Below are 12644 nucleotides of genomic sequence, written 5' to 3'. Positions count from 1 at the left end.
ATGTTGAGACTTGAGAAACATTGTTAAAGCATGGATGCGTTTTCTGATCTTCACTGTGTTCCTTTCTTAGGTGCAGCTCACCCTACTGACTGCTATAGTGAAGCTGTTCTTAAAAAAGCCTTCTGAGACACAGGAGCTGGTTCAGCAGGTCCTCAGCTTGGCCACGCAGGTAAGCCAAGGTACCCAGTGGTCCTCCAGACACTGTGTTGGCCTGCTGTGTGGTGTCTCCCATCTGCCAGGCCAGTCAGCTGTGCAGTACATAGGATTTAGGATTCAAGCATGTTCCCGTCACTTCCAAAGAGGAGGAATTTGACTCCCTTTAAGAGCTGCTCTGTGCCTGTTACCATGCCATCTGGTATCTGCTCTCTCCTCCTTAGCTCTTACTTCGTCCTAATTCTTTCCCTGTTCCCCCCACGAAATGAAATGTTAGGGACAGGGTAGAGTTAGGAAGAAACCAAAATGCTTTCTCCTTGAACATAGCTTGCAGTTAAAACATCTGGAGCTATGACAGAGGGAAAGGGCCTGGCAAAGACTGCGTTCTGTGAACAGCAAAGCTTAAACAGTGCTATGAAAAAGACAGAACTGAGGTTGGGGTTTTTTGCTTTTGTACTTGGATGCTGTCAACCAATGTGGCAGCTTTGCTGGAGGCTGCAACAGAGGGTTAAGATCCTGGATTTATTATGCATGAGGTGCTGAGTTATGAGCTCAGATCACTGCAGGCGGGGCTGGGCTTGAGCTGGCAGCCAGAAGGGCTGTAGTTCTGGAGGGCATAAGCAAGAGATGTCGTGGTGGCAGGATTGGGTCCGACCTCAGCCAATCCTCCTGCACTCCCTGGCTGTAATGACTGGGGCAACTGTGTGATGGTGTAGCCCAAAAAGAGCAGCTGCTCTCCAGACCTGTGGTGTCAAGTGATGAAAATAGTCTTCCAGCTGCTCTGAATGGGCTGCAGTTGTTCCTGAGCAGAAAAGCTGGAGTCAGTCATTAGCTGGCCTTTTTGGTCCTCTTGTTGCAAGAAGTCGTGGCTGTGGACTTACTAGTACTTAACTTCTATTCTTCACTTTAGAGGTGTTGCATTGGTCGAGGGCAAGAAATCTGTGGCCTGCTTTTCTTGTTTCAAAAACTGCTATTAGGCAGGCTCTTGGCTCCTCTTTGGAACGGAGTGGGCCAAGGGCATGCTTTGTTGCTTGTCGAAGCCAGCAGAAGAAAGGTACTAAGTGTTAAAACCCACTATGCTGAGTCACAAAACACTTAATGGCACCCTAGGAATATAATAGGCGTCTGTTTTTTCTCTGTTTGTCACAAATGTTGATTCAGTCTGGCTTCTTGTATTTTATATTAATAATAAGTCGATGTAGGATAACTGGCTGCAAAACACTAAAAAGCCTTATGCTTCAAGGTTTGATTTCTAGGTAGAGATACTGTTTTTCACTTGTGTGGGAAAGTAATTACATGTGTGTTTCTTTCCCCAGCTTAGGTATTGTTGCACTTTGAGTGTCTCTTAGGGTATGTCTGCACAGCAAACTGCAGGTGTGGTTGTAGCAGGAGCCAGCTTAATCCAGCCAACACTGGTAAAAATAGCAATGAGGCAGCTGGGGGTGGGAGGGACACAGATGTGTGGCGGTGATCGAGGTCCCTGGCAAGCCTGTAACCTAATGGATGGCACAGAGCCTCTGCATCTCCGTTGCTGTGGTCTGTTTGGCATGGTGGGTAACTGAGTTAGCAGTGTTCATTGGTATGCACCACAGGTGTGCAGGCAGACCCTGGAGAGCAGAGAATTGGGAGAAACGTGGAAAGGGAAGATCTGAGCCTCTTGTTCCAGCAGATTTGCTAAAGTTTCAAGTCTGTTTGTTTGGCTGTGGGAAGGAGCAGTCAGTCTTGAATCTATATATGCCTGCAAGTAGATAGGAGCGTGTGGTCTTTCATGTCTGCCCTTGCAGAGGCTCTGCCTGATCTTGAACTGCCTGCTGCAGGCAGGATGCGGAGGTTCTTGTGGGAATTGTTAAGGGCGAAAGGTGTAAAGAGTCCACGACTCCACCATCAAACTGAAAATCAGCACTGCAGAGCAATCTATCGGTTGACCCAGACATTGTACTGTGGTCCTTACGAGCCAAATGAGCTTAGCATGCTCAGCCTCATTGCAAATAGAGGTTTTGCCGTGTGCCTGAGAAAGCTGGCAGCAGTGTGAATGAACACAGAAGAAGAGAAATGCCGAGGAGGAAGGCTAATGAGATGTACGATACACTGCCAGATTTTTGCAGGGGAAAAAACCTCAGAAACATTTACCCTGTTATTCTGCTGACCTGGGGATTAAAAATCCCGGCTCTTGTTTCCAGAAGCAGTTGAAACATGTTGCACTGCAGCATAAAACCACAGCGCATCCGTATCCCTAGAACACTGCTCACTTCGCTGCTCTGGGCAGGGCTGTTCGAAAAGGAGAGAAGTGATTATCACTTCATGCAGAGGCAGAAGTATCTGCAGTAAAACAATTATTGACAGCTGGAGAACTGATGAAGTATCCTAACTGTATCATTAGCATCTTTTCATACTTCATTAGATAACTAAAAGTCAGGAAAATAAGATCTGTTTTGGTGTGAAGAATACGGCTTATTAAGATCCATCCTGTAGCTCTGCAGGGTCTTTTTGTCCAGGGGTGTCCTTGGGTATGTCATATATTTGCAGGAAACTTGGATCGTTCTGTTACAATATGCAGTATTGCATGCCTGCTCTTAGGATGTGACAGTCATTTTGACTCACCTTCTTTTCTCCTGTCTGCACCCCCTTGGAGTTTTCGTGATACTTACTGTTATATTAAGTGGCAGGAGAGTTTGGCAAGCAGTTGATAGTTCTGGGGTGTCAATCCTGGGCTTTTTGCTCCCTAACCAGCTGAGCGGGAAGCCAGGCATTAATACTTCGGTTCTCACTTTTAATTTTGGGGTGTTCATCACAGCAAGTAGTTTGACATCATTCTGAAATTCATATCTGTCACTACTGGATGGTTGGGCTTTTAATCCAACGGAATCACTGCTAGAAAATTTACAGGTGTTGGTCCCCTTTGAACCTGTGACTGACGTATTGCTTTGTCTCAGGATTCGGACAACCCAGACCTGCGGGATCGTGGCTACATCTACTGGCGCCTTCTTTCCACGGATCCAGTGACTGCCAAAGAAGTGGTTCTGTCAGAAAAGCCACTGATTTCTGAAGAGACCGATCTGATTGAACCGACTCTGCTAGATGAGTTGATCTGCCATATCGGGTCTCTGGCTTCTGTGTACCACAAACCGCCCAACGCTTTTGTGGAGGGGAGCCATGGGATCCACCGCAAACACTTGCCAATTCACCATGGAAGGTAAGCTGAGGCAGCCGTGGTGGTAATGGGCAGGAGTGGTTGTTTCTTTCTAGCAAACAGTCCAAAAGATGCAAAGATCTTTTACAACACTCCAGTGGGTTTTGTATTGATTGTGTAGGGGCTTGCAGGCCATGCAAGGGGCCATTTCATTGTAGATTTTAGTCCTGGGTATGTAGTTTCTGTGACAGAGGAAGTATCAAAGTTCTTGTGTGAGGGAAAGCTGTGATGTTTTTTGAGAAGGCACTGACTACAAGCCCTCTTGACATGAGAGTTTGAATAAAAAAGCAGAAGCTTTGGATAACTGGTGCAAGGGCATATTTCCAGGAGGAGGACGGCAGTGGTAAAAACAAGCATCTTACAGAAGGATACACTTCTCTGACTTTGTAAGAGCTTCTGCTTCAGCAACAGCGCAGCTTTACGAGCCTCATTTGTGTAGAATAATACCAGTTTCCTGGAACTGGCAACTACAGGGATCCTTTGCTCTTGGAATATGAAATGGGGACGAACTGGTGAAAGTGCCTTTCTCACTTGGTGCCTATAAAGCAGGGGGAATGTAAAAGCCATCTAAGCCCCATCGCTGAAGACTGTTTGGGCTTAGAAGATGGCTAGACTGGTATGGTTCTATCTAACCTTTGGGGAGGGGGGGAGAAATGCTTTGGCTTATGGTCTGGAGCTTTATTGCTTCCCCGTGATTGCAGTCTTGGAAGCAGGTTAGACCTGCAAGAGCAGGCAGTACAGTAGTCCTGGGCTGTGGCGGTGTTGCTGTTGAGCCTATTCCTGTTGTTCCTCATTCAGGTAAGCGGTGCTATTTGCACTAATGGTATTAATTACAAATGCAAGTGTGCTTTACAACAGGAGGCAGAGTATCCAGGCTTACCTCTTAATAATATTCCCAGAGTGATATTTGGAGTGCTAGTTTTTGCTGTTGCACGGATAAATCAGTGTGCAATGCTGCTCCTTTTCTATTTTCTGACACCACTTCTCTGCTATTCTTAGCAACTAAAGCTATTTCTGTAACAACTAGCTTCGGGAAGCCGAGTTGTTTTCTCCCTACCCATGAAATCAACTCTGGTTGCGTTGACCCAGGACTGGCAAGCACAAATCTACTAGTCGGACAAGAAACACAGTGGCTGCTTTCCACAGCTACCTCTCCTAGTCAGAGATTTGCCTCAACAGCAAAATGAGCTGTGGTTGGGGTAGCTTTGGTGTTTGGTGTTACCAGCCTTCCTGTACGCTGTTCTCTCAGGTCACTACAGAAGCTAACATTTTAGAGGGTTTTAGTCAGCTGAAGGAATCAGCTTTTGCAAGGAGTGGTCTTTTTACTAGCTTCTAGCGCATACTGCATACGTGGCTTGACTCTCATAGCTCATCCTCAGACTATCCGCTGACCTCAAATATTTTCTGACTATAGCAGTGTTGTCCATTTCCATGGTGGCATTTACTAGTAAATTACTCATTACTTTGACATAAAACCTTCAGGCCTCAATCATCAGTGCTCAGCTGAGGAAGCCAGAGCTTGGGGATGGTCTGGAGGGTGCTCAGCAGAGCACACTGTGTACTGACGCGGTGCTCTAGCCCATTTGGTAAATTAAAGTGAGTGTTGTTGCTTAATGGCACACCAGGCTTCTCCGATGTGAGCTCACCTCATAAAGAGGCACTGTTATTTTGGTTTTCTGCTTTACTTTTAGCAAAAGGACGGTGAAACCTTACAAGCTGATGCCAAGGCCTCCTTGTACCATGTCACAGCATACCAAATTGCCACTTGCAGCCATCGGAATCACAGTGAGAGTGAGCAGCTCTGCAGGACCATGGTTGTGGGGAGCCTGAATTTGTGCATCCAGTACGATTTTTACTGATTACTAAGAAGTTGATTTGCCTCTTGCTAGTGCTGAATGTGCGTGAGAAGATGCATGAAAATCTGTCGGTTTAAGGCAAGTTAAGTGTCTCCAGTGAAAGATAACGTCACCTAGCTATTTGGAGTTATCTTCAGTACTTCTGTGCTCCAGTAATGACTATTCTGGTGGCTGACCTGGCCGCTAGAGATTGAGGTTTTCCTTCAGATTGCACTGTGAGATAGCGGTGGAAGCATGGAGGTGTGGAGATGTCCACAACGAATGTGGCTTGAGAGAGTCAAAATAGTGTTGCCTTGAGTAGATGGACAGAAGTAGCTAGATGAGTGGTGCTTTCCTGAGTTTAAACTTAGGAGGAGTTATTTATGGTTGACAGAATAGAATTCATTGCATTTTGGTTTGTTTCGCTTCCTTTCAAAGCAGTGTAGGACATGTTCCTTTCAGCTCTCGGCTGATGGGAAGACCTGTTGAACAGCTCGCAGATGGTGGGATGCTCCTGCCTCTTCGTTGCACTCAAGTGTCATAGAGTTGCAGATGAATCCTAAAGGTGGGGGAAAAATCTGATTGCTTGGCAATGTTTCCTCATGTGGTGGCTCCCGCCACCCCTGCGAAGCTGTAATGCAGCTGGGAAATTTGAGTAGATGTTTACGGGGCTCCTGGGAGGGGAGGAGACATTGGCGGGAGTCCCCATTCCCACACAGGGGGCTGCCAGAAATTAGTTATTCTGCTTCAGGCTGTGCATCCCTTGTGACACCTAACATCTGGGCTTTGCTGGAAGTCGAACTCATAGAGGGGCCAAATCTTCAATTCTCATGGGCAAACCCAGCTGCTAGGCACTGACCAAGACTATAAGGGAGACGACTCTTATCAGGTCTTTCTGCCCTGTATAACCCACATATTCTTCGTTCCTTTTTTATTTTTCTTTCGAAGAAAATGCGAAGTTGTTTATACAAATCTCTTCAAAGAGGCCCATTCTGTATGGGAAATGGAAGGCTTGGTGTTTTGGTTTTTTTTTTAAATGCAAACTGACTTAGCTTTGTCCTTTCCTAATTTCTTGATGGGCTTCGGGGCAACTGCAGTTACACAAGACCTTGAAGGATTGCTTTATCTCCATCAGAAGAAGGATGAGTAAGTGTTGAAGAGGTGTAGTGTTAAAGGGATTATATACTGGGAACGAACCAAGTGTGTGCACTACCGGCTTGTAATGTGCCTCTGCTCATACATGCTGTTCTTCCCTGTTCTCAGGTTGGGGGTGGGAGTGGATCATGGTAACCACTTGCTCTTCAAACTGTTTTAGTTAATTGTTCAGCAAACTGAGAAGTCTCCCTGCTGAAGGCAGAAGCAGAAAGGACAACTAATATCAGTACTATTAGGGGTCTAAAGCTTTTGATGCAAAGAGGCTTTCAACCCTTTCTGTTGCTGCCTGGTAACTAATTTGTTTTGCAGTCCTTATGCTACATCTTTTCCTCTTGGCACTGGAGTTGGGAGCAGCTTATACTCTGTCGCTAAAGCTTTCACCTCAGTAACTGAATAAGGATAAGGAAGAGGATTGTGGCTACTCAAAATCAGGAGCTGCAATCGTTACAGAAGAGCCCCAGTGCTAAAACAGCTTGTCAGGACGCTGATTCCTGTGGCATTTGTGTGCAATTACCTGTTGGCTGCATCTGCAGTAATATGAGCTGGAAATAATTTTGTCAGTTACTGCTAGCAACAGGACACAAAATAGATTTTAAGTTATCTAAAATATTAGTCTCTGGATTTAGAGAATAAATATATCTTTATGACATCTCCAGGAGCTAGTCAGTCTTACTCCCCGCCCCCCCCGACTTTTGTTGTAAAATTCAGTGGCAAGTGAATATAAAAGGTAGCCAGGCTGCATATGATGAGAAATTTTGGAAGATGTATAATGAGCATTTCTAGACTAGTAATTAGCATGCCTGCTAACTCACAGAAAATTAAATTATTGATAGAAGGAACAAGTCAATTTTAGATTGAGGTCTTTAATTACAAAAGAGTTGTGGAGCTTGGTGCTGGTCAGTAGAAGGTGGTTAATCCAGATCTGTGTGGGGCGGTTGAGTTTGCATTGGTTAGAGCCAAGGGCTCAAGAGTTTTATCAGCATTAGGTCTCTGAGGAAATCTGGGTTGTGAGGGTTTTTTCCCCCCATATTTACATGTAGTTCTCCAGGCCCCGTGGGCTGAAAATCATTTCCATAGGTTTCTTCTGAGCTGGGAAATAATTATTTCCAGTGCTGCAGTCTATGCAGTACTCGTGACTCACTGTTTTGGAGGGGTCTGTGATTCTCAAGGAGGGCAGACTTTACCCCTGAAGGTTCCCTTTTCGGAATTGAAAGCCACGCACAATGCATGGAAAGTCTTTGTGCTCAAAGCATGTGTTGAAGAACCACCTGCCATAACACACTGCCTTCTACATGGCAGTGGTCAGATCAGCTGCCAGGATAAGCTTTTAGCTGGCTTCTGCTCGTGGGCCACGTCTTGCTGTGTTTCCCTGTGTTGGGAATCTGAAGCTGGAGACTGAAGGTGACTGGTGTTTCTCTCTTCTGCTTCTTGTTCCTCCCACCCACAGCACTGATGCAGGTGATAGCCCTGTGGGCACGACGGCCACTACAAACCTGGAGCAGCCGCAGGTCATTCCATCGCAGGGCGACCTTCTCGGGGACCTTCTCAACCTGGATCTGGGACCCCCAGTGAATGTTCCCCAAGTGTCCTCCATGCAAATGGGTGCTGTGGACCTCCTGGGAGGAGGGCTGGACAGCTTGGTAAGTGGCATCCTCTTTAGCTTCAGCTGATGTGAAATAATTGGAGCTGTGCTTATCTCTGCAAAGCCTTCATCATTTGTGCTTGTAATGCTTGGATCACTGAGCTCCCAGTGCCAAGTCTAAAACTCCAAGAGGATTTAACCAGTGCTATTGTACCAACTTTGAGCAGGTTTTTCCTGCTGTAAAATGAATGTTGCTGCATGCTGTAGAATCCCTGTGGTTGGCAGATATATTTGTTCCAGGCTTTTTCTGTCTGTAGAAGAAAAGCAAAAAGTTGTTTTAAGCATGTAAAGTGTCCCACTGCTTTGTAATTGATTCAGGCTCCCTTTCAAGAAGGTGTTTGTTCCACCCAGTTCCCAACCCTACTGAATTTCAGTGCAAAACTCCCAGGGCTGCAGGCCGCAGCCCTGTGTCATCCCATTTGCATATTCTCCAGAGTGTCATGGTTTAATATTGGTGACATTTTAATTGCAGTTAGGTCAAGAGAGAAGCACTCTGCACAGTCCTTCCCATGAGGAGGTATTCCAGCACTAACAGGGTCAGGCTCCAGAGTATGAGTAATCACACACTGCATCTGCTCTGGGGTGTGAGCTGGGCACGAGCTGCAATGAGAGAATCACTTAGCAAGGAGGCTGCAGCAGTGGAGAGGAGCTCGGCGCTGTGGTCTTAAGCTGGTGGCAAAGAGAAGTGGAGAATGTAATCATCAGCCTGGGAGATGTTGCTATGGGATGAAGCACAGCACACGGATCCCTAACAGCCCGGTGACTTGCCTGCAGGGATGGGAAGCAGTCTAGGTATATTTGTTCGTGTAACCAGAGTAAGACTATCCCAGTGAACGCACCTGGGTGTTTTTCAGACCTACAGTGGGTTTGTCTTGCTTTAGTTTGAGGTTTGGCTTGTAGTAAGCCGAGTCGGGTTATCTGTGTGCCTGGTTTAGGTGTGCTCTCAGTTCTGAGTCAAGCTCTGAATAACAGAGGTAGGAGGCAGCTGGATGAACCCAAATGCACCAAATCCTTATTTGTCAAAGATATTTCTTAAGCTGCCGTTATCTTATTAAAGCAGACATTAAACACATTTCCAGCTCCAGCGCTTCGTGAGCTAATGAACTGGAAACAATCTAACCCGCAATGGCGTCAGTGTTCACAGAGGTCAGATGCGCTTCAGTCTCTGCCATCTAAACAGCAGTTTGCTTATTTAGCAGGGAGTCTGCTTTTATGCTGGGGAGATAAGAGACTGGGGAAGCGGCTTAAGCTGAAGTTGCTGGGAGCACAGACAGTGAGCCTTTGCAGCCTTTGCCCTGCATTGCAAGATGCGCCACTAAGAAACTGGGATTTTTAGTTGTCTCAAGGCATTGCAGAAAATGGTGCTATCTGTGGTGGCTGAAAATGGTTGGGAGTTAAATTCCTCTGTCTATGCTGTCTTCTAGGCCAGCTGTAGTAACCCTTTGTTTCTCATTAGTGTCAGAGACAAACAAATGGACACGGCAGGAGGACTGAAATGTGGTTTTGGGAAAAGATTTCTCTAGCAATTGGCTTTAATGGGCTTAATGACCCACTTTGGCAGTAGAGTTGTTAGTTGACAAGGTGCTAAGCTTTTACTTAATGTTTTTCTCTCAAGCCTTCAGTAAATTCGTGGAGCTGTGGAGTGTGATCTAACAAAGTGATCATGTCTGGACAGGGAGTAGCTGTGCCTCGGGTTGCGTGGGCCAGCGCTGTCTCAGCTGAGTTACTGGATGGGGAGAGCACTAAAGAAAATCTGAATGGTGGTTGATTTCCACACACCACCACCCCCCCCGGGATTCTTTCTATTAGAGTGCTGTTGCATCAAATGTCCTGTCTTCTCCTGATCCCTCGCATGTATAAGTGAATCTTTTCCTGGTAAATCTCTGTGTTTCTATGGCTTTCCCTTCCCTAATAAGTCTGATTAGCCTGTGAGTGTATGTGATCTGCATCTTTGTTTATTGTTGTGGGCATGTGTTTGACAAGCATCAAGCTGAGTTAACCCTAACCTGGTATTAGCTAAATTGCTAGGCAGTCTCTTGGCTCCATGGCTAGCCAAGGGGATTGGCATTTGGATCCTAGGTGAATATTAAGCCACACTTGTGTGGTTCCAAAAGCAGGGGCTCAAACTGCAAGTATGCACATGCCTGATTTGGTGGAGGGGGTGGGGGTGGTGTGAGATGTGTCCTGGGGTGCCACCTTGAAGAAGGACTGAGCTTCACTAGGGATCAGAAGCGGCCAGGAGCCGGGGATGGTGGTCACTTGGGCTGCTGTGCAGTCAGTTAGTGTGGTTGGAGACTGAAATAAAATCATCTTTCTCTGTCCTTATCAGTGTTCTGGCTATCAGTGTGTCAGTAGGTGTCCTGGCTGTCGGTGTAGCAAGCCCTTCCTCTTTCTCCTCCCTATACCTTATCCACCCACCTTATGTTATATTGCTGCCTGATTTTGTTCCACTTTGAAGTTTCCATCTCCAGTACTCCTAAAGTCTTTTTTAATGCATTTCTTCCCCTGCTTTGTTGGGAAGACTGAGGCTCCCACACTCTTGCGTGAAGCATGGAGTGGTGTGAGCCGTCCCTCTCTCCTCCCCAAACCAGAGTTTACTTCACTTTGGGCCCTCGTGCTACCAGCATGTAACCCTGTTTGGTTGTGAATGCCAAGGCAGCTGTTGTCCTCTTTGTGTGTGCTGCTTTGGTCTTTCTTTTCCCATCCCTCCTGTTGTCTTCAGAGTCTAAATAAGAGTACTGAAAGCAAGTGTGGCTGGGGGCTGATCTAAGGAAGGACTGGGTATGTGTTTTCCCAGCAGGCTTTGGTCTAGTATAGTTTTTTAAGGCTCCAGTGATGGAGCTTTTACCGCCTCTGCTGTTGGTCCCTGTTTTCTGCTGATCATTAGCAGGTTCCTTTGAATCTCAGGTGACCTGATGGGGGGCAGGGGAACGTGAGATACTCAAATACGGCGTATTCTCTGCGTTGTGCCTCTGGCATTATCTCTCAGCCTGAGCGGGGCAGAAGTTGCTCTACTGCCATAGTAGAGTAACCCCAAACCATGCGTTCATTTTCCAAGTAACTGTTTGATATATAAAAAAGCCTAAATAAGCCTGTCTGTTACAGTGGAAGAAAACGGTTTGGGATATGCTTGTGTCGATGCATGAAATCGTGGTCCGTTGCTGCGATGGTGAGATTGCGTCAGTACTGCAAGTGTCTCAAAGGCAGCTGAAGGTCTGGAAGAGGCTGCTGGCAGGATCTCAGCCAGTTTGTCACAGTCACTCAGTGTCATGTGTTGATCCCCTCAGATACTTGTTGCAGCTCTTGTGTATTTGATAATGCCTCCTTTTCTTTGGAGGGGGTGTCTGTCTTCAGAGAGATGTTCTTGCAGTGAAAGTCCCAACAGGACTAGCCCTGAAAGATCAACAACAGTGTTAACTTCCACGGCAAATGTCATTCTGCATTTCCATTTCTTGTTTTTTTCTTCCAGGCATTTAAATAGAGACTGCATGGTGTAAAACTGGATAAACACCAAATTAATATTGTTCGTTTGAATTTTTCTCAGCGTTCCTAGATATTTATCCCCATGACCAGTGAGACTCCAGCTGCTTGATAGGTTAATTTCTTTAGTGACTCTTCTTTTTATCTCCATAGCGAGTCCTGTAATTAGTGTTAAATATAACATGCAGATTGTGCATGCGCAGATGCTGAGCATGTGTTAACAATTAAAAAAAAAATAGGGGGGAGAAAAAGGGCCTTTAGTACATGAACAAGATATGCTTTGCTTGCAACCAGAGCAGACTCGCTATATGACTTAGCTGTTCTCTAGTGAACAGAGCCAGCACTCAGTCTGCTCCTGGTTGTGCCCGTTTGCCACCCTGGGCAGATCTTGTTCTTCTCTGCTTTGCTTTCTTTTCTGTAAGATAGTGACCAAGCCCACTGTTACAAAGCTGTTGGAGATCTCCAGCTCCACCATATAAAGTAGTGATGCCAGTCACTAATGTGGGAGAAGCAAAACTCGCTTGGACAGCAGATTGCCGGATGCAGAGTTTTGCATGCTGAGAGCTGAAGTTTGGTGGTTTATCCCCTTAGAGCCAGCTCTAAGTGGCTAAACTTCATGCAGATTATAGGCAGCCCTCCAACTCTTGGTTTGGTGTTAATGCACTAAACATCCGTGGTGTAATGAGCCAGGGTCGTTTTGCCTTTAAATGTTTCTGTGTCTTCATTTGCTCTGAAAATCCTTCGGGCATGAGAGCTCCGTGTTGCCTGGCACATCGTGCAGCTCGCTGTGAGCCCGTGCATTTAACGGGAGCAGGGCACAGTGGCCAAGAGCCAAGGAGGCTGGCTTTAAACCCGAGGGCAGAGCAGTAAATCTGTAGGAAGGGACAGGCTTGGATTGTCTGTTATGTAAGGATTTTATTTAATACTCTAGCCACTCATCTACAAGAATATTATTGATTCAAGGCTGGCAGCTGGTCAGACTGATTTATGTCCTGAATTGTAAAGCTGTTTGATGAACACTGGATATCCATGCTTTTCCATAATAGCTGGGCTGGTTTGGGCTGTGCTAGGTGGAGCTGTGCTGCTCTATGTAATCGGATTGGATATAGGGGGGGTCTGAGCCCAGGGATCTCTTCTGCATGGTTTAGAGCTGTGTCCCACCGATGTGCTTGCTCTGAAGGGTGATGAA

General features: G+C 46.3%; 1 protein-coding gene across 7 annotated transcripts in view; it reads left to right on the top strand.

Moving 5' to 3' along the window:
• The window catches only part of AP2B1 (adaptor related protein complex 2 subunit beta 1), an 80582-nt gene that overhangs the window by 35004 nt on the left and 32934 nt on the right, over positions 1-12644 (top strand). For all 7 annotated transcript variants that reach the window (XM_075440191.1, XM_075440192.1, XM_075440186.1 and 4 more), the window contains 3 exons: positions 71-169; positions 3087-3346; positions 7781-7973. In XM_075440191.1, coding sequence (XP_075296306.1) covers positions 71-169; positions 3087-3346; positions 7781-7973 — 552 coding nt within the window. The remainder of the gene's footprint in view (positions 1-70; positions 170-3086; positions 3347-7780; positions 7974-12644) is intronic.

Source organism: Opisthocomus hoazin, chromosome 20 (genome assembly GCF_030867145.1).
Source record: "Opisthocomus hoazin isolate bOpiHoa1 chromosome 20, bOpiHoa1.hap1, whole genome shotgun sequence".
Classification (NCBI taxonomy): Eukaryota; Metazoa; Chordata; class Aves; order Opisthocomiformes; family Opisthocomidae; genus Opisthocomus; species Opisthocomus hoazin.
This window is presented reverse-complemented; position numbering and strand designations above follow the sequence as displayed.